We start from the raw sequence: 27,098 nt of genomic DNA, 5'->3' as shown, positions 1-27,098 counted from the left end.
AATAGGATTTTCACTGAAGCTTTGAATGAAGCAGGTCTATAGATCCCAGAAGAAACACCTTCAACTATGCTTTCTGTTGGTGTTTCAGTGCAGAGATTATGCTTCAAATCCATATGCGACCTGACAGGGGGGGAACCTGATGTCCAAGCAAGCTCAGTCCAGAGGGTCACCTTCTCAAGAAGGTTCCACAGAGCTAAAAGCATATGTCTTGCTTCAGCACGACTTCTGGTCTGGCTGCCAACTGGCTGGAACCCTTGATTTCAGACAGAAGATCCTTCCCTTTGACTGCTAAAACTCCAACACCCTTTTAAAGATATACAACTGCAGTAAAACTCCTAAGCTCCTTCTCCCTTTCTAACATCTTCCCATAGAAATATCTCAAAGACTGTTGCAAAAACTTTCCAATTAAATCTAACATTATGCCTCTGACAGTATGGGAGCATGTTCAGTACTGGGCAGTTTTTGCTGCATTCCAGATAACAGATGTCCATTTACGCACACAGAAAAACACACACAGGATCCTGCACTGTACAGTTAACTCAACATGCATGTGGACTCTCGTGTGCTACTATGCTCAGATTCCAGCCATTATCTCACCTGCAGACAGTCCTTTGGATGAAGGAGGCATTACGGGGGCTCCTCCAACTTCAGAAACATCCCATGGCATTCAAAGGTTAAAATGTGTGTGTGTGTGTATTCAAACAAAATCAAAAACAAAGACAGGGAACATGGAATCTCAAAGCCAGCTTTCTGCTTCTCATCGCAGTGCACTTCTTCCATTGCCTAATTTAAAATAATAAAAAATACCACATGCTGCAAACCTTAGCACATTGTGTGCTATTCATCCTCACTCAAAAGAGACTTGTTTGGAAATCTACCAAGCTATTTGGGAGAAGTCTAGTAAATGAGCCACATGTAGGATTTAGACAGGCAAACTCACAGATATACCACCCACATAGCGCCCCCTGCTGGCTGCCTGGCTGCCTGCACTTAAAGAGATTTCTATTGAATGGAATGTCAGACAAAAAACAAGAAATCTACATCAATGGAGGGCATTTTAGTGAAAACACAGATTGACAATAAGGTCTATTAAAAACTGCTGTCTTTTTGTAAGATTTTGAAACCTCAGTTTCACATTCTAAGGACCACAACAGCTCAAAACTGTTATTTTATGAAAACAGACTACAAGATTCCAAGTATCTTAATTTCAGGAGAGAGGTACCTCTCTTCCCATCTTATCTCATTTGAAGTAACTCAATAAATGCTCTTACAGTGCCTTTTTCTTTTCTTTTTGCAGTTCCATCCTCAAGCAAATTGAACCTTGTTGTGAAATTCCCCACCACCATCTAATAAATCTCATTGTCTTCTTTCACAGGTTTAACATCAACAACCTTCCTGCAGCCTGAGTGGAGGTTCAGAATGATTTCTGAACAGTTATTTTTAGGACCATTAATTTTAAGCAGCATCAACAACTATGAGGTTAACCATTAACTGACTACTAAAATTCTTTCTTAACCTATACGCAAAGTAATTAGAACAGATGCTAATTATTGCCTTTACATACGTAGAAGAAGGAATCCTATATTCACATTATGCTGTTATCCAATGTGTGCTCATCTGGGAGGGGAAATACACACAAGTAGACATGGCAGGGAAATGGCTCCAGAGCCCCCCTGATAACTCTGCCAGTGCCCACCTACCAGGGACTGTGCCAGCAACAATGGCTGCATGCCACTCCACTGCCCCAGTGGTTTGGCCTCTGGCAACCTATGGGAACCTTTCTTATTTTGCCTGACAGGCCAGCCCTGCCAGTAGCATCCCAGTTAGCCTCACTAGCCATCCTTTTATTGTCCCTTTCCCCCTTTCCTGACTAGCTCATATATCCTGGCAGCAGAATGCAGAACTCATTCCACTTGTCGACCACGAGGTGCCCATCCCCTTAAAGTCTGCCAAAGGGCCACTTCCCTTGAGTCCAGCAGATTGAGTCCAATCAGCAGATTGTCACTTGGCAACAACACAGAAGCAGTTCTTCTTGGTCATCGCACCCATCCTTTGGAGTGCCCTCCCTTGGGTAACTTATGAGGCGGTAACAGTTATGCCCTGAAACACCTCTTTTAAAATGAAATGTGTCCCCATGGATTCCTGGCCTCTTAAATTTAGTTTTTGCTTTGTAAACTGCGCAGTTTTATTTGTGACAGACAACAGCGTTATGTTTTTATCCAGTTTTTAGGAATTTTTATTGAATGATGTAGTTTTTAGGCATTTTATTATATTAAGTGGTATACATTATAAAATAAATAAATAATAAGATCAATGAAATGTGACTATCAGATTAACCCATGTATAAAAGGCTGTGCCCTCTGGGCTATTGCTTGGCCAGAGTTTATGTAAGTTACATAACATTTGGGCTTGATATCTTCTAACTGAAATCCTGAGACGCTGGCTTGCTGCAGAAGGTACAGGAGATATTAAGAACATAAGAACAGCTCTGCTGGATGAGGTCAGGGGCCCATTTATTCCAGAATCCTGTTCTCACCAGATGCCCACGGGACCCACGGGCACCAGCAACTGGCATTCAGAACACGACTGCTTCCGACCATGAAGTCAGAGCCTGGCCTTCTTGGCTAGCAGCCACGGATAGTCTTATCCTCCATGGATCAGCCCAATCCTCTTTTCAACCCATCCCAGCTGGCAGCCATTACTACTTCCTCTGGGAGTAAATTCCATAGTTGAACTACTGTGCTGTGTGAAGAAGTACTTTATTTTGTCTCTCCCAATCCTCCAACATTCAGCTTCATCAGAGAGTGATGAAGTGAGTGAGGGAGAAACTTTTCTCTATCCGCTTTCTTCATGCCACACATAATTTTATACTCTTCTATAAAGTCGCCTCTTGCTCGCATGTTCTCTAAACTATAAAGGCCCAAATGTTGTGATCTTTCCTCACGGGGGACTTGCTCCACCCCCTTGTTCATTTTGGTTACTCTTTTCTGAACCTTTTCCCACTGTACAACAGTATTCTTTTTGAGGTGAGGCAACCAGAAGGTGACCCTCTTAGAGGGAGGTGGCAGCAGAACTCAACAGAAATTCTGCCCACTCGGCTGAAGTTAACTTTTGCATGAAACCTGTGGGAAATTCCATTTCAATTTATAATTTCCCTGAAGAAATGTCAAGGGTAACAGTACCATCTAGTGGTCTTTCCATCATAAAATAAGCATTTCAAACTTGTGTGAGAATAAACAAGTCCACCTGCTTGCTGTCAGCAGTGATGTCTGCCTCTGATACGTCTTCCATATATTCCCAGCATCTTCAGCTACAGAAGATTTGATCTAAACAGGAAGATACCATGCATACTTGAAATCGTGTTTATGTGAAGTGCCTCAAAGACTTGGAAGTGCTGTGAAAATGTGAAGGTGTGAAATGCTCCAATTCAAAGACATCCAGCCCAAATATTACTTAGCTTAAGTGAACTCTGACCAAGCAGTGGTCACAGGCCTTACTTTATGGACGCGTTTCACATCTTATTACTTATAATAAACAAGATGTGAATGTTCATAAAACACCTTAATCCTGGCAAGCGGGCAATATGTAATTGAATATATAATCTGTAATTAGATTAGTAAATTTGTAATTTCAAGTAGGTACATCATTTGTGACATGCAATCTATGTCTTACTGGGTTTGAACTTGTGTAAGAAATTATTTTAATTGTCTTTATACGATACAATAATCTTTATTGTCATTGTCCCATACAAAACAATGAAATTGAAAAAATCTATATCAGACATTCAAAAACCAACAAGCCTGCTATCCCAGCTATCCCAGTCTGGTCAACCCCCTAAAAACTCTGATACCCCATAATTAAATACAATATACTCCCATAAAGACTACCTTACACTGTGTGTAAGTTGCTTCGTATGTGTTTATTGTTCTATTGCTTCAAGATGTTTTGCAGGAAGTGATTCATAAATGGAAGGAAATAAATAATGAATAATTTAGCAAGTATGTGATTTAAGGCAGAGTTGTCATCTGGAGATCTACCTGCCACAGGATTCCATGGAAGATCTGAGGTGACAATGGAATGCCAAATACACAGCCGCTATTCTGGCAAACAGACACCAGCAGAATGGCTGAAATGTGGCTAAGTTAGGGGTGGAACATGAGGAACACAAGGGAAGAGCACGCTTATGCCATATCTACACCACTTCAATCCCTGAGCATGCTCCCAAAGACAACACAAGTTTACACCAGCCCCAGATCCAGCACAAATGATTTCCAGCCCATTAATATCCGCGGGAAGAGGGGAATGTTAAAACAGTTGCACCCACATCAACAACACCCCCACTCACATTGCCAAAACAGCACATAAGATATAATGTACCACAGCACCAAAACACAGCACGCCACTACCAGAATATAAACCACATACAAGGAGACCATAACTCAGATAACTGACCGCATAGCATGTAACGTTCATGCTAGTCAATTATGAGGAATGGCAACTGGAAATGATCGGACCATAACCTTACAAAAGACAAGCCACCAAGATGCAGCAGGCTCCCACTGGCAGGCTGCCCCAGCTAGTTGCCAGTCGCAAAACATAACTGGCGCCCAGCTAATTTCGAACACTGGACATGAGTGACAAGAGTGTGGCGTGTGGGCTCAACATAAGCCTCTTGGTGAGAGGGAGAATAGTGGTGGGAGCAGCTGCTTTGCTGAGAGCTGAGATAAGCTGCTCCTGGCTGCATGGACAAATAACTGTCCAGATAACCGCAGTGTCAGCAAAGGATGAAAGCAGTGGAATGTGCTGGAGTGAGCAGCTGCAGAGGGGAGTATGAGCATCAGCTGCAACATGGTATCTCTGGGAGGGGAAGGTATGGTATGGTCATGGGAGATCGAAGGGGACAATGGCCTCAGGCTGTTCCCTCTCCTGATCCTACCTGGCAGGGAACTGGTGACTTGGTGCCGACTGAAACTCTAACTTGGTTTTACTGGAGTTCAGTGCCAGGTCTTTATGCCAGTGCATAATGAGCCCACATTTATGTATGCTTTGACTTATGGATGAAGGAGCTTGTATAACTGAACCTCCAGGGGTGAAGAGATTTGACTCAGCTCTAGCCCCCCCCCCCCCCGGGTACTCAATGCAGCAGTAACCAATGCCGGGAGGCTGAATGGGGTACGTTGCTATGATCTATAAAATATCCATTTGGCTTGCCAAAAAACACCCCTTCTCTCTGCAGGGGACCTTGAAGGCCTGCATCTGTGACTGGATCTGCAGGACGGATTGGTGATGCTGCTGGACTACTGCATACCCTGTTGCCCAATGTCCTCACTGGCCGAGGTGGTCTTAACCATAGTGTTGGTGAATTCCTGAACAGGTTCTGGGTGACTTCAGCAGGCCTGCGGAGGTTTGTCCATGGACGCCTAGGTAGCTTCTGAGGCAAACAGCTTCAGCTTGAGTGTCAACTGCACCCTTTCCAGGCCAGGGCTAATCTGGCCACCTCACGTCTAGACAACTGCAATGTCTGGAGGCTACAGCTAGTGAAGAATGCCACAGCCCAGGTGGCGCTTGGTGCTCCTAATCCAGCACATATCACACCGGTGCTGGGCTCTGCACTGACTCCCTAGTAACCACCAAGCCAGTTTTAAGGTCCTGCTAATTCCATACAAAGTCATAAATAACTCTGGACCAGGTTACCTCAAAATCCATGTTCCACTAAATTTTTCAGTAAGGGCAGGACAATCTGCAAATGAAAGCCAGTTCCTTTTGCCACAGTCTGATGAGTATTCGCTTGTGATAACACAGGGGAAGGATTTTTCACTGGCTGAGAAGGTCCATCAGTCAGTATAGACGTTCTGATGGCTCATGCAGACACCTCTGTCTAGGCAAGCATTCACCTGAATATGAACTTTTGGTTTCATTGTTTTAACAGGGGTGTTTTTTTCTTAAAGTGTTTTAAGCATCATGCTTTTAAATGGTTTGTTTTGTTAAAACATTCTTAATTAAAATTTACAAGGTTCTGATCAAATTGTTATTGTGTACTGTATTTTAATTATGTATTTTATATACAGTGGTGCCTCGCAAGACGAAAAGAATCCGTTCCGCGAGTCTCTTCGTCTTGCGGGTTTTTTCGTCTTGTGAAGCAAGCCCATTAGCGGATTAGTGCTACAGTATTAGCGGCTTAGCGGGCTTAGTGGATCAGCTGATAAGCGGCTTAACGATAAGCTGATAAGCGGCTTAAGGATCAGCTGATAAGCGGCTTAACGATAAGCTGATAAGCGGCTTAACGATCAGCTGATAAGCGGCTTAGCATCAGCTGTTAAGCGGCTTAGCCATCAGCTGATAAGCGGTTTAGAGGCTTGGGAAAAAGGGGGGGGGGAAAGGAAAAAAAACCCGCAGGAACTCGCAAGACATTTTCGTCTTGCGAAGCAAGCACATAGGAAATTCGTTTTGCGAAGCACCTCCAAAACGGAAAACCCTTTCGTCTAGCGAGTTTTCCGTCTTGCGAGGCATTCGTCTTGCGGGGCACCACTGTACGTATATGTATTATATATATGTAAACCAGTTAGAAGGCATTTTGTCATATAAGTGGCATATAAATTAAATTTAATAATAATTAGTAGTAGTAGTAATAACTTCTGCCACAGCATCCTCAATCCTATCCCATTTGCCATATGTGAATGTATTTAAAGGGGTTGACGGGGGGGGGTGAGAGAGAGTAGAGAACAAGCAGCAAAAGTGTTAGGAAGCGTATTTGAATCCTGCCTCCCCTAAGTCAATCATTTTCTTACAAAACAATTCTTCCCCCTTTACCAAAAGAACGGGAGGCAAAGGATGAGCAAGTAAAATTCTCAATCGTACACTGGGCAATAGATATTGGTCATAATATAGATATGGAAGCATGGGAACGATTGTGGAATATGGTTATAAAATCTACAGCATGTTATGGTCCAAGAGGAAATGATATGAAAATGATGTATCGATGGTACCTAACACCAAGTAAAAGGGCAAAAATGTATAAATCCAAATCAAATAAGTGCTGGAAATGTAAAGAGAAAGAAGGATCTTTTTATCATATGTGGGGGTCTTGTAGTTAGGTTAAAGCTTACTGGGAAATTATACATAATTAATTGAAAAAGATGTTTTAAATAATGCTTGTAAAAAACAAAACCCGGAAGCTTTACTTTGGGGAGTTATAGGGACAGAACTACTCAAACGGTAAAGAAATTTATTCATGCATGCAACCACAGTGGCAAGAATGTTACTTGCCCAAAAAATGGAAAGAAGAAGAAGTCCCAGCAAAAGAAGAATGGATACAAAAACTTACAGAATATGCAGAAATGGCAAAACTTACCAGAAAAGTAAGAAATTAAGATAACAATTTTTTTATAAAAGAATGGAAATAGTTTATTGAATATTTACAAATGAACTGTAATAACCTGCAGTTTTGTAAGAGTGTACAGTCATACCTCGGGTTACAGCCGCTTCAGGTTGCGTTTTTTCGGGTTGCGGACCCCGGAAACCCAGAAGTACCGGAATGGGTTACTTCCGGGTTTCAGCGGTCGCGCATGCGCAGAAGCGCTAAATCGTGCCTTGCGCATGCACAGAAGCACCGAATCACAACCCGCAAGTGCGCAGGCGCGGGTTGCGAACGTGCATCCCGCACGGATCACGTTCACAACCCGAGCTTCCACTTTATATTTAAAGTAGATGAATAAATGAGCAAATTAAGTTAATTTAGATATGTAGAAAATATTAAAAATAAATTTAAGGAACTGCAGAAAGAGGGGGAAGGAAGTCAAGTTCTGAAATGTTAAAATGATTGTAATTTTTTTGAAATGTATACAATTGAAAATCATAAATAAAATATTATTATTATTATTATTATTATTATTATTATTATTAAGGGAACCACCGCAAAGCGGTTCTGAAAGTTCCAAAATGTTAAAATGATTGTAAATTTTTTGAAATGTATACAATTGAAAATCATAAATAAAATATTAATAATAATAATAATAATAATAATAAGGGAACCACCACAAAGCAGTGCCACCCACCCCTAGTTTGGAGAGTTGCTCCAGAAGGATACCATGGTCGATGGTATCGAAAGACTCTGAGAGGTTGAGAAGAATTAACAGGGACATGTTTTCCTTGTCTCTCTCTTGACAGAGGTCATCATACAGGACAACCAAAGCAGTTTCTGTGACAGTATTGGACCTAAACCCGGATTGAAATGGATCCAGAAAATCAGTTTCTTCCAAAAGCGCCTGGATCTGGTCTACGACCACTCGCTCCAGAACCTTGCCCAGAACAGGGAGATTAGTAACTGGCTGGTAGTTAGTTAGGTTTTCTGAATCCAGGGACAATTTCTTAAGGAGTGGTTTTACTACTGCCTCCTTCAAGCAGGCAGGGACCATCCCCTCTTGTAAACAAACACTGATCACCTCCCTGGCCCAGCCAAACCAGCTAAACCAGGTGAGGGGAGCCAATGGGTCTCAAACCCTTGGTGACTTAGGGACTTCCCCTGCATGTGAAGACAGGCTCTGGCCAATTGAGCAGCCAAGGCCAAGAGTGGGTCCAACGGTTTCAGCACGTTCTGTAGAGGGAAGTGAGGGGCAGATGTCTAACCTGGGAAGGGAGCCCATCTCGGAGAAGGAAAACTCTGATCCTCAACCTCCACTGCCTTGTAGTATCCAGAGTGGAGTCCCTAAAATGGTTGGATGGCATCTTGTACGCCTCCTTCCAGCAACTCCTGCAACCAAGCTGATGCCAAACGTCTTGCTCTGCTTTCCTTCGGACAAGAACAGCAAGGACCTCCATGCACGCTGCCCAGGCTTGCACCCCAGAGAGGTTACACAACATTTTGACTTCACCCCCTGAGGCACACTCTGTTGTCTCTTGAGATGGATGGATGCCAATCATGTGTAAAACTTTATATTTGTCCCTATTAAAATGCATTTTGTTAGCTTTATCTAGTTCTCTAATCTGTTAAGGTCATCTTGAATCTTGGTTGTGTCTTCTGGGTATTAGCTACCCCTCCCAGTTTGCGTCTTCTACAAATTTGATGAGCATCCCCTCTGTTTCTTCATCCCACACTGTGGAACGCCCTCCCTTCAGATGTCAAGGAGATAAGTAACTATACAACCTTTAGAAGACATATGAAGGCCATTTTTAATGTTTTATTATGTTTTTTGTGTATGCTGGTAGCTGCTCAGAGTGGCTGGGGCAACCCGGTCAGATTGAGAATTGTGTGACTGAAGTACAACAGTGCCAATGCAGTTCGTGGAAGCTGTTCTTTGCAAGCTCCACTGAAATGGACTGGCACTGTGTGAGAACAGCAAAAGGACTTCCACATAAATTGTGCCCCAGACCCTGTAGGAAATTTGATAATGAAATTCTTTATCCCAGACTAATAAAGATATACAGTACAGAGAAATGATACATTTAAAAGCAATATATTATGGGGCCACTAGATGTCACTTGCACCATATGGCTCACCATGCAAGTTCCAGGGTCTGGGAGGCAACAAAGGAAATGCTAAGGATGAGGGATGTGAATTTATACCAAATAATAGCATGTCCAGTATAGAATATAGCCAATACCTCTCCCACTATCTCAAGAAAGTGACACTTTCATGCTTTTTGAAGGATCCGTGCATGCTTCTTCTAAACAAACATTTCTGCCAGTGTGATCCCTCCCTTTCGCCTGCATCCTTGTAAAAACAGAAAAGAAGAAAGAAGCAACTAGCAGAGCTCCTCTAGAAGAGGATGTGCCTAGGAATCAACCGTGCAGGAATGATGCCAAAGTGCCACAAGAGGGGCTCCCAGAATGCTGTTGCTAAAAGAGTTCCAGGGTCATTTGTGTCCGATGCACTTTAGTGCTGCTTGTGTACCAATTGTTTTAACTTACCCGGCTGTTTATTCCTTTTTCTCATACCCTTCCTCTAATGAGCACATAGTACTCAGTATCCAGTTATTCTCACAACAGTCCTGTGAGGGAGATCAAGCTGAGGGACAGTGACTGGCTCTCACCCAGGGAGCTCATGTCTGGGGGGGGGGGGCCTCTTCCAAATGACCTGCTTATTGTACATGGTTTACATGGAGCTTATGCAATGTCCGCTCTTAACTGAGCATTTGTTCTGATTTGTTGCAGGGGGTTATACAACAATGAACACAGAATCCTGATTTGCTTGCATGGAAGTTATAAATCTTCTTGTCAATTATCTCACATTTTTGGTGCATTTTCCCATTGGTTTCCTAACCACAAAAAGTTTTTTTTACGTGGATTTATTGCAAGAGAGCACTTTAACATCCTTTAATTGCACAAACCTAAATTCCCAGTATATGATTAAATCCCTCCTACTGACATGCTGAAAGCAACCTGAACATTTGAACCTGGATTTTCCTGATCATGCACTGAATTTTTATTCATGTCACCACCTTGTGATAGTACAGACAGGATTTCATGAAACAATCCCTGGGCTGCAGGCTTTTCTGATATTAAACACTATTACAAAAAAATATTAATATGATATGTGATTTGATGACAGGTCTGTATTCAAAATATCTCTGACATGAACAAAAACGTTTTCACAAAATGACACCATTGCTGCCTTACCTCATCTGCCTGGTGGTATCTGATATTTGGGCTGGTCCATTCCGTGCTGATCTGTTGACGGTACTGGTTGCACTTTGGAATAAATGTACAGCCAACATCTCCCAGATCTGGATACAAAACTTCTAAATCTCCTCTGTAAGCAACATAAAACTGGAGTGAGATCTTACAAAAGACTCCAAACAAGAAGTGAGTTGATGCTCAGCAGCATTCTATGAAAAGTATAAATTTTAAATATATTCACCTTGCCCCCAAAAGAAAGCTTGCATTGGATAAACTAATACAGAATAAGTTTGCACACCTGAGTTCTGTCACCACAACCAGGAACACATCGTACAATAATCACTTCACATGTCCATATTGAAAATGCACCTTTCCTTGTACACACTATTAAAGTAATTAAAGTGTAGCTAATAGGTTCTTTTCATTCTTTAGATTACGTCTATTCAAGCATCCTTACAATCCCATATTTGACTCTCTTATTATTTATTTTTCCAGGTTAATTCATCCGTCTCTTTGCAATCTGCTCCACATCACTGAAAGCTCTCTTCCTCCCTTTCCCCTTTCATGCACAAAGTAACTCATTCCCCAAAGTGCCCCTGATGCCCACCAAGAAGGGCCTAAATAGTAGAGGCTTTCTTAATGTAGGCAAAACTTAACCCAAAATGATGTGATGTGGCCAAGGACTTCTCAAAGATTACATGATTCTTATAAAATCATTTCTGTACAGAAAGGAATTTACAATGGAACTTTTTTTAATAGCTTAGTACAGTAGTGATGGAGAACTCAAAGTCAGAAGGTGTGAGTAGCATGATTACAATATTCCTACTATAAATCAGGGCAGGGGACCCTCAGGCCCATGGGCTAAATGCAAAAAACCAACCAACCAACCAACCACACCCTGCTGGCCCTCAGGACTCCTCAGCTCACCTCCCTACAACACTCTAAAATTCCAGAATAAGAAGCAAGATGCAGCCAAAGTTAAGTACAACTAATTCCAGTTTGTTTCAATAGAAGAGTTAAGCACATGCAGACCTTCTCCTACCCAAAAACTGTTACATCACATCTACCAGAAATGTTCTGGCACAATGTGTGCAAACATGGATGTAGCCGGGGGGGGGTGCAGTGGGCAGTAAATTAATAAATAAATATACTTAACTAACTGAGGTTCTGCCCCCCCCCAGCATAAAGCCTACCCCCTAACATAAATTCTGGCTGCCCCCATTGTGCAAAATATGAAACTGTTATTACCATGCACCACTCTGATATTCAAATAAACTGCTTATCACATTGTCAGGGGCCATGACGAAATAAAATGATCCCTTGGGCTGTGTTTCTATGGGAAATGTGAGGGAATAATGAGCTCACCTACAAAACTGGGCATCCTTCTCATTCAGCCTCTCAAAGACGCACTCCTCTCTCTGTGCAGCAACTTGCACACCAAGACCCATCAAACCAGCTGCCAGGAAATAAATGATCAGGAGCTTCATCCTGTCCTGTGAAAGACAAAGTATGTAAAACGTACAGCTTCTCAAAGATGAAGCCACATACCAAGCCTGTGTGCAGTTTTGCAAGTTATAGGAAGGCAATTACTTCCGAGTTCTGTTGCCAAGTGCCAAATCCTCTCTCCAGGCCACTTATTTGCATTTGCTGTAGTTCCATCACCTGCAGAATAAGAACATTCTCTTTTCATCTTCCCCTGCTCACTAAATTACATTGTTCTTATATAAGGAAGGCTTTTACCAATCTCACATTAATCCCACTTCTATCTGATATCAACTGCATCTATTTTAACATGTACATTTTTTAAAGACCCTGGCCAATCTTAACAATGAACTCTTTTATATTATGCTTCTTTTGTGGGATGATAGCCTAAAAGCAGCAGTTTACATGGGTAGGAAATGCAAAAAATAAAATAAAATGCTTTTTACTACTTGGATGTGATGTAAACCAGCATATGTACCCAGTACCTCCTGATCCTACTCAAATGGCATTCATATTCAGCTACATCCACAAAAGTGATTAATGGAACTCAGGGCTACTGACAACCATTCAGGAGAATCTGGCCTTTTTTGGACTATATATTGACCAGCTGCATTGAAGGCTACTACTGCTTTTGAAATGCCTCTAGAGCAGCTATGCAGATTTGCTGCCGTCCCAAACTGAGAGTCCTGCCAGACATCCTTTTTCGTGTGCATTCATGATGATTTGCGTGGGACGCGGGTGGCGCTGTGGGTAAAACCTCAGCGCCTAGGACTTGCCGATCGTATGGTCGGCGGTTCGAATCCCCGCGGCGGGGTGAGCTCCCGTCTTTCGGTCCCAGCTCCTGCCCACCTAGCAGTTCGAAAGCACCCCTAAGTGCAAGTAGATAAATAGGGACCGCTTTATAGCGGGAAGGTAAACGGCGTTTCCATGTGCTGTGCTGGTGCTGGCTCGCCAGAGCAGCTTCGTCACGCTGGCCACGTGACCCGGAAGTGTCTCCGGACAGCGCTGGCTCCCGGCCTCTTGAGCGAGATGGGCGTGCAACCCCAGAGTCGGACATGACTGGCAGGGGTACCTTTACCTTTATGATGATTTGCATTCATGGTGGTATCAGTGCAATCATACACAACCCCACTTTCAGTGCTGTTTCTAGCGACAACCATTTTGGGGCAGAAATACTGCTTCCTTTCCAACCAGTGCATGTCTTCCTGTAACTGGCTGCTGAAATCCTCTAAAGTGTTAGACCACAAACAGTCCTGTTTACTTTTTGTCCCGTTTTTGTTGCACTATACTACAAGAGTATCTCTCGACAGCAATAATGCATTAACACTGGGAAAGCATCACAGAACTAATAAAGCAGTGATATGTGGGCAGTCAAGTATGAACCCGCTATTAACTGAGTCAATTTCGCATTGGAGAATACACCCACACACAAAAACAATAGCCTTGAGTAGCTATTTTCCTCTAAAGAATAGGAACATGGTGTGTGGTACCTCTAATATGATTTATTGCAGTGTAAGCATTTGTGGAATTGTACCCATTCATCAGATGCACGAAAACGTATGCTACAATAAATCTACTGGGCTTTCAGATGCCACAAGACTCTCTTTTTTGTTAATAGACTTACATGGCTACCCTCTAGAACTCATTTCATAAGAGAATGTTCCTAAGATTGTTGTTTAAATCACAGAGATATAGGCAAGTAAACTTTTTTAATGTATATGAAAATTTGTCCCAGAAAAACTAATTAGTAATGATATCTTCCAGATTATATACTAAGGGCTCATGTCGGGTTGCCACCTTGGGTCAGGAATAAGACAGGTTGGGGGTGGGTGGGGGGAATTGGAGAATTAAAAATTCCTTAACTGGTGCAGATACGGTGAAAAAGTCCAAAGATGAAATGGAGGGGACATTCTGCAGGCTTCAATGTTAGGCTGTGCTAAAAAAAATCTCTCAGGTTGTACCAATTGCTGCTCTTCCTTTAAAAATACAGAAGCCAGCAGTTGGATGTTTTGGACTACAGTATAGCACTAATTGAAACAAAGGTCTCTCACAGCACAGCTGGTTTTTTTAAAGCGGTCATCCATATACACAATGACCTAAAATCACTGAAATTACCTGCCCTATAGGACCAACCTTACCCATCTGGTGACATGTGCACACAGAATTGCACATAGAACATCCTGGTTGTTGTTGTTTAAATACAGAGAATTTAGGGTGGTCTCACAAAGATTGTAACTAGACACCCATAGGCAGAGTTAGAAGAGGGGAAAGCTATTGCCCTCTCTGCCACTTCCTTCCACGGAAAGCACACAAAAGATAGCAAAGGCTACAATTTCATGCGCACTTACAGTGCATGCTTATACAGAAGAAGAGGCCAAAGACCCATCTCATCCACCCGTCTGCTCTCAATGGCCCCTCAGGTGCCTCTGGGAAGCCTCAGGCAGGACCTGAGAGCAACGGCCCTCTCTCAACTTCTGATTCCCAGCAACTGGCATCCAGAGGCATCCTGCCTCACACCCTGGACGCAGAACACAGCCATTATGGCTGGGAGTCACTGATAGCTTTATCCTGCCATCAAGTTGTCTTTTGAAGCCGTCCAAATTGGTGGCCGTGACTACTTCTTGCAGGAGCAAATTCAATATTTTAACTATGTGGCCTGTGAAGAAGTACTTTATTTTATCTTTCCTGGATCTTCCAACATTCATCTTCTGTCCCCAAGTTCTAATGGCGTCTATCACATTTCCCCCCACAGGTTGCATAATTGCATACAAGTCTATCATAGCTCTCCTACTTTTCTTTTCTCCAGTCTAAAAAGTCCCAAATGTTACAACTTTTCCTCCTAGGGAAGCTGCTCCAACCCTTTGTTCATTTTGGTTGCCCTTAGTAAGCCCCATTGTCTCCTATGGGGCTCATTCCCTCCCTCTTGTGTGTGTTTATGACTGCTGCTTTAAGCATGACTGTGAGTACATTACAATATGTCCTTGAGCACTTAAGGGGCCTTTACTTTTGGGTAAACATACCTAGGATTGCGCTCCTAATCTTGTCCCTGCTTCCCTTCCAACCCCTGAAATGCAAAGTTTCTCATCTGAACTCCCGCTAGATCAGTCCAGCACCGCAGCTGAATCTCACAATCACGTTTAAACAGAAGTTTGAATGTGAATTTACTCCCTGTAGTTGGGATTGCAGCCCTTGAAACCTTCTGGCTTTTGCCTTCCCCCTTTCACACTGCTTCCTGGGGGATTATTAAGGAGAAGCCAGCACAGCTACTTAAGGCACTTAGTAGGAAGCAAATCCCACCGAACTCAAGTTTATTTCTGAGTAAGTAGGACTTAAAGGTAAAGGTAAAGGGACCCCTGACCATTAGGTCTAGTTGTGGCCGACTCTGGGGTTGCGGCGCTCGTCTTGCTTTGCTGGCCAAGGGAGCCGGCATGCAGATTCCAGGTCATGTGGTCAGCATGACTAAGCCGCTTCTGGCGAACCAGAGCAGCACACGGAAACGCCATTTCCCTTCCCGCCGGAGCGGTACCTATTTATCTACTTGCACTTTGATGTGCTTTCGAACTGCTAGGTTGGCAGGAGCAGGGACTGAGCAACGGGAGCTCACCCCGTCGCAGGGATTCGAACCGCCGACCTTCTGATCGGCAAGTCCTAGGCTCTGTGGTTTAACCCACAGCGCCACCCACTGAGTGGGGCTTAAAGGTAAAGGTAAAGGTACCCCTGACCATCAGGTCCAGTCGTGACCGACTCTGGGGTTGCGGCACTCATCTCGCTTTACTGGCCGAGGGAGCTGGCGTACAGCTTCCGGGTCATGTGGCCAGCAGGACCAAGCCGCTTCTGGCGAACCAGAGCAGCGAACGGAAATGCAGTTTACCTTCCCGCCGGAGCGGTACCTATTTTTCTACTTGCACTGGTGTGCTTTTGAACTGCTAGGTTGGCAGGAGCAGGGACCGAGCAACGGGAGCTCACCCCGTTGCGGATATTCGAACCGCCGACCTTCTGATCGGCAAGTCCTAGGCTCTGTGGTTTAACCCACAGCGCCACCCGCGTCCCAAGTAGGGCTTACTTCTGAGTAAACATGCTTCAAGATCAGATTGCAGGTGCATCACCTCTTAACAGCGCAGGCCTAACAATGCCTACTCAGAAACAAGTCCTGCTGAATTACACGTAGGTGGCTTACTCCCAGGTAAATGTCTTCCGTTTCTGGCCGGGGTTACCTGGAACTGACGAGTCAAAGGCAGGGCAGAACAGGGAGCTGAAGGGACGTGGCCCGTCCTAACGCGGCGCAAACTCTTACGCAGCGCCCGCCGCTGTTATGTAAAGTCGCCCAGCTGGCAGGTGCGAGGGCGGGGCCAGCCAAGCAGGAAGCGGCGCGGCCGCCCATTGGCTCCTGCAGCCGTCCTTCTCCCCCGCAAGGCTGGCAGTTGGAGAGCGATTCGGGCGCTGTCTCCGCCCCCGGGCGAGGCTCTAATAGGGGTGGGCGGGGCTGCCCAGCTTGACTTAGAGACCTTTGGCCGGTGGTCAGATTGCAGCAGGAAAGAGCGAGGGAGAAAGAGAAGCAGCCGAGGAGGTGTCGCTTAATCCTATGCTTGCTGGAAGAGTGAAGGCTCTGCTTTTAAGCTTAGTGTACAGCTTGCCAATTTATGAAGCAGCTTCTGTGGCAACCCTTTCCACGGAAATTTAATTAGCATATTTAAAGCACATCTGCCCCACCCCCAAAAAGAACCCTGTGAATTGTAGTTGGTTAAGCTGTGAGAGGACTCTTGCGCCATGCCATAGATAAATCAGCTCCCTTGTTTTCTCCATATCAGACTTTTCTTACAGGGACTGAAACATGATTTGTTGTTTTGGCTAGACAACATCTCTAAATGTGTGCATAATATGAAGGACAACCCCTGACTGCAACACAGTTAACAAATTCAAGTTCATTTAAACTTGGATGTTTTTAAATGAAGTTCCAGTAATTTATTTGTTTATTTCAAAGTAACTGTGCATAGGATTGCAGTCTTACCAGAAAGTGCGCTCTTTTGAAGTACATGAGACTTTAAAAAAATAATTAAAAGGTTCTTAAACGTTGTTTATACAGTTGAGGCAAGAAAGGGTTTGAACAATGTGAAACGCAGAGCGACAACCAATCTGATTAGGTCATGGGTTGCCAACATGTCATCTGTAGGTGCACATGCGCCCCGGAGGCCTTCCCTGACCATAAAAAGATCACTCCCCCACGCCAAGGTTAGACTTGAAAGAAGAATTCTGTTGTAGCCAATAGAACAAGTTGCCATGTGTGCTTGAGAAGGGAAAGTCGTGCCCACGACAGTTTCTGCAGAAGTGCCCACAGGCACAAAAAAAGTTGGCAAAGCCCTGACTGACTGAAGGTGCGGTTCAAAAGTTTGAGAAACAACGCCCTTCTGTACACATTTACACGTACACAACTGTAATGACTGGGACGCGGGTGGCGCTGTGGGTAAAACCTCAGTGCCTAGGACTTGCCGATCGTATGGTCGGCGGTTTGAATCCTCGCGGCGGGGTGAGCTCCCATCTTTCGGTCCCAGCTCCTGCCCACCTAGCAGTTCGAAAGCACCCCTAAGTGCAAGTAGATAAATAGGTACCGCTTTATAGCGGGAAGGTAAACGGCGTTTCCGTGTGCTGCGCTGGTGCAGGCTCGCCAGAGCAGCTTCGTCACGCTGGCCACGTGACCCAGAAGTGTCTGCGGACAGCGCTGGCTCCTGGCCTCTAGAGTGAGATGAGCGCACAACCCTAGAGTCGGACACGACTGGCCTGTACGGGCAGGGGTACCTTTACCTTTACCTTTAACTGTAATGACAATGCAGGAGGGTTGGCTGCTCCGAAAGACGTGAAGCTAGAATGCTTTCACATCAGAGTGGACACTGGCAAGAAGTCATGTTTTGAAAATGGAAGAAAAGGAAAGTTTAATTATAATAGAGTTTACATTTTGCACTTAGCCCAACGGTTTGTCTGTGAGGTCAAATGACCATCAGCTAATGCACTGAGATATTACCCAGGAGGCAGACTTAACTTTAAAATATGTACGGGCATTCAGAGTAATTTCTGTACAGGGGCCTCCAGCTGCTCCCATGGGAACAGACCAGGCCATTTACTGTAGCAGCAAAAAATTGCTCTCCCACAGAATAGAAGAGCATAACAGACTGAGCTGCAATGCACAATGTGGGAAACCTGTTGATTCCAACACATCAAAGTATGCAAGAGATGTTAAAAAATGAACACAAGAAAAACTGGAAACTATGGACTTACTTATTCAAACCTATACTTAAAAGGGTTGCAGTTTCATTTTAGACTTCCTTCAGTTGAGGGAAGGGGGAATAGGCCACAGGTACATAAACTTTCTTGCTTTTGTGTGTGTGTGTATACATTACACAAACAGACATGCACATACTTTCTTATTCTTACCAAATTTTACATTTTCCCTGGGTATATGAGCCCTCGATTTTTGAACACGACCAGTTATTAATTATGGTGACAGTGGTTCTGGTGCACAGAAATTCACTAGTGTAGAGAGATGCATAAATAACTGAAAAGGAGATATAATTGCTGGCAATGTTTGTGTCCATTAAGACTTCATTCTCAATCAGACAAAAACCCAACTAGAAAATTACACACACACAATTTTTATGAAGAGATCCAATCTTGAATGTGATGTCTAACCTGGCCTTAAAAATTCTCTTAACAGCTTACCTCTACATGTTGGGTGCAATCCATCATAATTATGAGGAACGGCTAAGAGAGCTGGGCATGTTTAGCCTGGAGAAGAGGAGGTTAAGGGGTGATATGATAGCCATGTTCAAATATATAAAAGGATGTCACATAGAGGAGGGAGAAAGGTTGTTTTCTGCTGCTCCGGAGAAGCGGACACGGAGCAATGGATCCAAACTACAAGAAAGAAGATTCCACCTAAACATTAGGAAGAACTTCCTGACAGTAAGAGCTGTTCGACAGTGGAATTTGCTGCCAAGGAGTGTGGTGGAGTCTCCTTCTTTGGAGGTCTTTAAGCAGAGGCTTGACAACCATATGTCAGGAGTGCTCTGATGGTGTTTCCTGCTTGGCAGGGGGTTGGACTCGATGGCCCTTGTGGTCTCTTCCAACTCTATGATTCTATGATTCTATGATAATGTTTCAAATTTGGGGTAACAGGCGTGCAAGGGCACCTTTAACTGCTAGAGTTAGTGATGTTAGCAATTAATATTGTAGAATTTAGATAATACTTGGAGTATTGAAGGGAAGAAGCTGGGGAAGCCAGCTGGTGGATAAATACAGAAAATACAGAAAAACCAGCTTCCTTTCCAGGCCAGGGCCTCACCTGGGATACAAGCCATTAAGCATGACCAAAGGTGTTGATGGCCCATCAGAGGGAAATGCTTGGGTCTGTGCCAAAGGGGGAGGTTCCCAAGGTTACACTGAGCAAGGACAGTAGGTTACAGGAAAATCATCACCTTTTAAAAGTAGGCTTGGAATAGCAGAGAGGAGGGGGGCAAGCGGACAGAAGGGGGCAAGTTGCTTGGAAGGGGTTTCTGCAAGGTTGCTATATTTCAAAAAGTAAAAACCAGGCCATCCCAAAAGGTTTTGAGCTGTTTTTAGGAAACCCACAAAATTGTTGAGCTGCTTTTTTTTTTTTTTTTTTTTTTTTACAAAAACACCAAAAAATGGTAATGTCCAAACCTAAGGCAGCCCTAGTTCTTGGGAAGGAGAAGCAGGGAATAGGTAGAGAACTACATGTGGAGGCTTCTTGGGTCTGGAGGGCAAAATCATCTTGGCGGGCTGGCTGAAGTCAGGCTGGGACAGAGACATGGAAATGTCTGCTGTAAACTTTGCACTCCCTCCATTGAAATTCTCTGATGTAAATACGTTTAAAAGAAACCATATTTCTTAAATGGCACAACAGTTTCTGCCACGTCTTGATTCCCAATGGAAAAGACTCTGGAGAAGCGGCTGGTACCCCTTTGCCATCTTGCTACCACTTGACGGAGATTGGGGAGACACACAATCCTCGTAACAATATGTTAGTTCCAATTATGTTCCACTTGAATCAAAAAGAAGGAATTATTCAGCTGTAAAGTTTGAACCAATTTATTTCTCTGGGATTCAGAACTTTAGCTGGTGTGCACTTGTTACAGAAGCGCACATTTTGAAGAATGGCTGTTTCTCTTCCCAACCTCTTTAAAATGGGAATATGGAAAGGTGATGCCTGAGACGTCAGAGCCTTTGCAAGTTCCAAGCAGAGGAAGCTTTTGGATCTGCCTGCCCCAGAAACAAGACCTAAAGCAACCAACAAACGTTTGTCTTATGCAAAACATGGCGCAGATGAGATGTGTGTAAAATGCAGCTGAGCATTTTCAGCCAGTGCCCATGCAGTGATTCAAGCACAGCAGAAGGTAATCTTAAATAAACCAACTGGTTCACGGCATATGTCCAGTAGTCCTGCCAAATTGTCTTGGCCTGGGTGTAAACACAACACATAACATTTCTGGCAGCAGATTTACAGCAACAACAGGCTGCCAGCACTAGAGATTAGCCACAAGGATTTTTTACCTACCAGGCTTTGGGATTTTATCTGCACCATTTGCTAATGGGCAGCTACACTCAATCGTGCTGGATTAAGCTTTTGCAATGTCATGGGTTGAAGAAGAGACAGACAGGCCAGTGATGAAGTTTAGAACAGAACATATAATTTTGTTTTCGCAGAGACTGTTGTTAAAGGAGTGGTGCATATCAGACAAATGATAGAGAACACTATATTCCTGACTATTTATCACCATTTTGTATTGTCCCGTCACTTTGTCAAGAAATATCACTCTTAGGTTAGTTAGTTTGATTAGATGTAGACTTGAACAATGGGCTCCACTCCTGAGGGCCACACTATTGCAATTATTTTTGGACTGCATTAATTGGATTGCAAAAGATCATGTCCTGTGCATAAGACTTGTGGCATCACCTTCCTTTATCCTGAGGTTACTTTTCTATCAGGCCTCAAGCAGCCTCCTTGCAAAGTGAACCAAACAGAAACAGTTTTTTAAAATCACACAGGCAATGGAGCAGAGTGTCTCCTAGACTCATAAGCTACTAAACCCACACCGGGGGTGTTTTTTAAAATATATATACATAATCAATGAGTTTATTCCTTTAGTAATCTTGCTGTATTGTTGCTGCTGCTTGTATCCTTACCTTTATTGTAAATTAAAATTCCATGAAGATAGGAAAATAATACTTTTATTTTATTGTAACTTGGGCACATGTAAAAGAGAACAGGTTTTGACATTTACTGTGAGACATTCAGGTTCAAGAATGAGTAACTACCCCCACAGTAACAAACCTGCAGGAAAATAGATTCAGATTCTTCTTCCTAGCACAGCGGCAAACCTTAAATTTCAGTGGTTCTCCATGCGAGACCAAAATTCAGAGCCTCCCCTTTCCACAACCAGTGTCACCAAACTGGTTGTGCACCCCTAAATCTGCCTCTGCCTAGTGCATCATTTCTAATATTAAATTTTAGTCCTGACTCTCACTTTGCAGCTCAATGTCCGTTGGCTGCTAAAAACCACCACCTCCAGCCAAATCCCATCTGCCAAAGCCAGCTCCTAGTCTTGAACCAGAGATTGTTAACAGCCCGATCCAAGTGGCCTGCTGTAGAAAATGCACCCCTACCACAGGTTACCATTAGAAGGCGCTGTTGGCCTGCTTTCTTCTGTGCTTAGGTGCCACCCAGGCCAGAAGGACGTACTGCAGTTGATTGCCTCTGCAATGGTCAGGCGACATAAGCGGCCAGTGGAGTTTTACCTGTGCAACTTGCCTGCTGACTTGAAGATTGTTCTTGGATTGCCTGCATCTGTTTGCCAGCATACCTGCTCAGCTTGCCTGCCTTGCTTCATGCCTATGCCTATCAAATGACAGCCAGCCTTCCTCACTAAGATGTGAGCCTTCAAACCACCAGTTCTGACTCAAAAAGATGTGCCCTAATCATTTATTCAGAAGATTATGGAGCATGATGTCCAGAACACTTTCCATTCACATGGAGAAACAGCCAAGGGTGTAAACAGCCGGGCTGGTTGGCTTCCTGAATGGCAACTGAAGCTGGTAAGCGAAGATGGTGGACTCTAGAGCAGTGTTTTTCAATCTTTTTTGGGCAAAGGCACACTTGTTTCATGAAAAAAATCACGAGGCACACCACCATTAGAAAATGTTAAAAAATTTAACTCTGTGCCTATATTGACTATATATAAAGTAATTCTCTTGAATAGGAATCAAATAAACACAAAGAAAGTATTTTATAATTACTTTATTATGAAATAGTAAGTAAACAGAAATATGAAAAATTATAAAATACTTTATTCAGTGCGCAACCTGGGCCTGTTTGGCTGAACACAAAGCTGATATTCTGGCTGGAATCGAAGAAAGACACACACGTAGCTCTTCGTCAACAGCTCTCAGTCTCTCTCTGTATTTAGTTTTTATAGCAATCATGCTTGAAAAGCTCATCTCACACAGATATGTAATGGAAAATGGGAGCAATGTCAAAATAGCTTTGTTTGCCAGAAGGGGGAACTCCTTGGCAGTATCCAACCAAAAACTGTCCAAAGGTAGATCAGCAAATCTTAGCTTGAAACCACGGTTTTGTCTCAGTTCAGTTAGTTCCTCCTGCTCCTGTAAAGTCATGTCCTTTCCACCAACTGATGCTGAGCTATAAGGGTCCCTAACCCAGTCAAGGCATTCAGTGGAGACTGAAGAGAAATAAAATGACAACTTCTCCGGTCCTCCTGGTGACTCGAGTCGCGACGTCTTCTTCTCTCCGCTGCTGCGCACACTGTGCTCAGGCGGGAAGGAAGTCGGAAGATGATGTCCTACTGTGATAGGTCCAGGCTGGAGTCTGGACCAATCACAGGCCGGACATCAGAAAAGTGGAGGGTGTCCCCCTGAGGAGCGCCAATTGGCGCCCCTGCTGGCCGAGGGTGGGGTCAAAAACCCCACCCCATACCCAGGACACAGTCCGGTGCCCGCTTAGTGGGCGAAAATTTGAAAAAAAAAATTTTAAAAATCTTTCGATTTTTTCAATTGTTCCCACGGCACACCAGGCAACATCTCGTGGCACACTAGTGTGCCGCGGAACAGTGGTTGAGAAACACTGCTCTAGAGCTTCACCTGTCTCATTTGTATGTTTCCATCCTTGCATAAGAATATAAAGAGCCTTGATAAGTCCAACATCCTTTTCCCACAATGGCCAGTTAGAAGATTTGCAGAAGCCCACAAGCACAGGACACAAAGACCACCGCTCTCTCAACTATTGTGCCTCAGAGGAAGGCTGCCATCTATCACCATCATGACTGGTAGCCACGGCCTTCTCCATGGATTTATATGAATCCTCTTTTAAAGCCATTCAGGCCAGTGAACATCGCTGCATGTTGTGACAGGAAATTCCCTAAATTAATTTGCAGTATGTGAAGCATTTGGAAACCTGATAATTTGAAGAGGAAACTTGACCATTTTACTCTCTTGCTATTACTGTGCTTAGTAGAATCCCCAAAAGCCAATACTCTGATCAAATTAAGGTGACCAGGTGCAAAGGTAAAGAGATCCTGCGTCTTTGCTGGCTGTGTAGAAGGGAGTGTTTTGGCATGCTCAGCTTGTCACAGAATGCTGCTGCAAAGGCAAAGGAAAACTGCATCTGCTGAAATCGCTTCTTTCCCAGCAGTCCCATGCTGCTTTGTACCTGGTCACCTTAGGTCATGTGCACATGTGCACACACACACACACACCTCAAATCTGCACTGGCCTACAGCCAAATAGCCTGGGAATCACATGCTGGGCAGCTCTTTTTATTGTGGTCACCTGACTGCTCTGGTATGCATGGACAAATTCCCCCAAATAATCACACAGCAAAGGCTGTGGGAGATGACCTTGGGATCTTGAGGAGGCTGGAGCTGCAGCACTAGCACACAGCAGCAGCAGCAGCATTTCTGGGCTTCTGAAATTCCTGTGCAGGGATTACATAAAGCACCTGACAACACCCACCCACCAGCCACAGGCACCTCCTGCCTGGGCAACGTTTATACAGCTGCAGATCTTTCACAGGAGGAAAGGATTCTATTTTGGGAACAGTGTTTTCATTTGTCACACACACATACATACACACATTCAGTCACAAGGCAGGTGCTGAACACCCACATCTAGAAGAGACTCTGGGTCTCGTTTCAGTAGCTCAGAGGTTTAGGACATTGCCTTGGTGCGTCTCAAGAGGTCAGGCAGCCAAGCAGGGCAAATCTCCACTTCGTCCCTCTCTGCAGAGTTGGATGGGCCAGCCTTGCATATTGCACAGCATCATCATCATCATTATTATTAATGAGTTCAGAAAAGGGCTACAATGATTATAATGATAAATGATTATTATCATTGTAGCCCTTTTCCACACACACACACACACACACACACACACACACACTTATGAAAACTAAAACATTAATCTAAAAGCTCAGACTTTTTTCATCACCACTGGAAATATGGCTACTACTATTCCAATGACTGGAATCCAGTCTTGTGATTAAGACACAATAATCACACTACATGGGCAACATGCTGAGCATGAATCAGCAGTGTGATGTAGTGGCACAGGAAGGCCAGGACCATGTCAAGTTGCATACTTCCCCAGGTTTGTGAAGTAATGACACAACTCTGCTCAGAACAAGGAAGACTTCTTGTTCAGTTCTTGCAGTCACCGTTCCAGAAGGATGCTGAAGAATGGTTCAGGGTTCAAGACAGGAGGATTATAAAGAAGGGAAACCATTTGAGGAAAGAGAGAGAAAAACGAACCTTCAGAAATCTGGTATGTTTAACTTTTTAAAACTATGTGTGATGCTCATGCTATGCTAATGATTATTCAAAGGATCTGAGAGGAAGGGAGTCTGTGAGGTGACAGTTCACCCTGGAAAAGGATAAGCAGAACTTGAATAGGCCATTAGACTAGGATAAAAAATATTGGGCTTAAATTAACATAAGGCAGATTTATCTTAAAAATCAGGAAGAGCTTTTTAAGGACAAGAACAAATTCATTTTTTGAAAGAAGTTATGATACTAGAAATGCAGGAGATGTTTTTATTTTTAATAAGGTTGGTCATTCATTTGTTTGAGATACTTTAAATTTAGATCTAAGTAAGGGAGTTGAGTTGAGATGGGATGATCCAAAAGGATCTCCATGGATTTAATGTTCCAAGCCAGGGAAATTAAATTAAAGGAGCCCAACACAGGAAACACAGAGTGCCCTGCTCTAGAGTACAGATAGTAAAAAATTCTTTCCTGTAGCACCTTAAAGACCAACTAAGTTAGTTCTTGGTATAAGCTTTCGTGTGCATGCACACTTCTTCAGATACACTTCTTCAGATAACTGTGTATCTGAAGAAGTGTGCATGCACACGAAAGCTTATACCAAGAACTAACTTAGTTGGTCTTTAAGGTGCTACAGGAAAGAATTTTTTACTTCGACTATGGCAGACCAACACGGCTACCCATCTGTAACTAGAGTACAGATAGTTTCTTATAGTTGAAATGATTGCAAGGGGCTTCCAGTGTGTCTCAGATACTGTTGGGTTTCATAGACCCCCTTCTGATGGCCACATGCCATTGGTGGATGGCCAGAGACTAAAGGGTGCAGACCAACAAACGTAAACATTACCTTTGCGCAGTGGGCTGGTTTCTTCACACACGCCTCCCTCTCATCCAGGCAAGAAAGAAGCATTCATGTTTCCCAGTAACTCATACCACTTCAAAGTATGTGTGTGTGTGTGTGTGAAGAAACCAGCCCACTGTGCAAAGGTAATGTTTACGTCATACCACTTCAGAGACCAGTAGCCATCTTTGGTTCACAGCAGCTGACTATGGCCAAGTCTTTGGAACATATCTCAACCGCTTTAAAGGAGCTACACTTGCTACTACTCATTTCCAGGCACAATTCTAAGCATTGGCTTTGGCCTTCAGGGCACAGTGCTACAATGGGGAATGAAAATACCTCCCCCTCTGCCAACACACATTTCTCAACTGATCTATAGCAATCCGTGGGAAAGGGCCTGTGCACTTGTCTGCATGGTGAATGCCTGTGTAAATGTGGCCCTGCCCATTCCCAGCTTTGCTCCCATTCACATGCTCATCGTTGGCATGTAGTCCTCAGAGGGCTGGGAATGTGGTGGGGTAAAGACAGGTTCTCCACCCCTGGAGAGAGAGGGGAACTATTATCAAGAACTTCAGCTTATGGTGAACAAATCCTATTTGTTTCTTCTCCACCCTTCTGCATTGTCTTCAGCATCCAATCACAGCATGCAAGTGGTGACCCACCCACCTGCCTCCATGTGATTCCCAATGCTGAGAATAACTGCCCTAGGTACTCTTGTCACATGTATACAATTATTATTACTGTAATAACAGCATGCTTGTAGGTGAGGTAAAAATCTACTTAAGCAAGGTGTGGGAAAGCCCTTGAGCCAGACAGGGAATCACAAGCCATTTCCCGCCTATGAGATAATCACAACTGCAGCAGCTGAGAGCGTCCGTGGGTCTGACTCACGCATCTGAAGTTGGGTGCCGGTCACATGACCTTTTTTACCAACAGGCACCTGTGCTCCACAGTATATTTGCTAGAGTGCATGTGCAGGAGACATCAGTGCTAGGTCACGTTAAACACATGCAAATGGCTTTCAGGGCTCAAATACGCTCGCAGCCTTTCATGGCTTCACCAGTTCTCACAGATCGAGTATCACTGGAGCCTTTAGTAGTAGTAGTAGTAGTAATAGTAGTAGTAGTAGTAGTAATAATAATAATAATAATAATAATATGCCACCCATCCACTTTGGCGGCCCCCAACAAAATATTTAAAACACAATAAAACATCAACCATTTTAAACTTCCCTATGTAAGTCTGCCTTCAAATGTCTTCTAAAAGTCAAATAGTTGTTTATTTTCTTGACATCAGACAGGGGAGTGTTCCACATGGC

The 27,098-nt window shown here is 43.8% G+C and overlaps 2 protein-coding genes across 4 annotated transcripts in view; one reads left to right on the top strand and one right to left on the bottom strand.

The window, feature by feature from the left end:
• The window catches only part of PEBP4 (phosphatidylethanolamine binding protein 4), a gene marked incomplete at its 5' end in the record, with an annotated part of 242,522 nt that extends 226,059 nt beyond the window's left edge, over window positions 1–16,463 (bottom strand). The window contains 3 exons of one of the 3 annotated variants that reach the window (XM_080982631.1): window positions 10,615–10,747; window positions 11,980–12,107; window positions 16,311–16,463. In XM_080982631.1, the coding sequence (XP_080838757.1) occupies window positions 10,615–10,747; window positions 11,980–12,101 (255 nt within the window). Of the gene's footprint in view, window positions 1–10,614; window positions 10,748–11,979; window positions 12,108–12,204; window positions 12,274–16,273 lie in introns of those variants that run through there. The other 2 variants (XM_080982632.1, XM_080982630.1) reach the window with 2 other exon arrangements.
• Window positions 16,464–24,545: 8,082 nt separating this feature from the next.
• The window catches only part of RHOBTB2 (Rho related BTB domain containing 2), a 52,162-nt gene continuing 49,609 nt past the window's right edge, over window positions 24,546–27,098 (top strand). Inside the window, exon 1 of the mRNA XM_080982430.1 lies at window positions 24,546–24,940. The gene's annotated coding sequence lies outside the window, so the exon portion shown is untranslated. The remainder of the gene's footprint in view (window positions 24,941–27,098) is intronic.

The sequence above is a fragment of the Podarcis pityusensis genome, assembly GCF_964106645.2.
Source record: "Podarcis pityusensis genome assembly, chromosome: 15".
Lineage (NCBI taxonomy): Eukaryota > Metazoa > Chordata > Lepidosauria > Squamata > Lacertidae > Podarcis > Podarcis pityusensis.
Note: the sequence above shows the minus strand (reverse complement) of the source record. Positions and strands in the feature narration are given on the sequence as shown.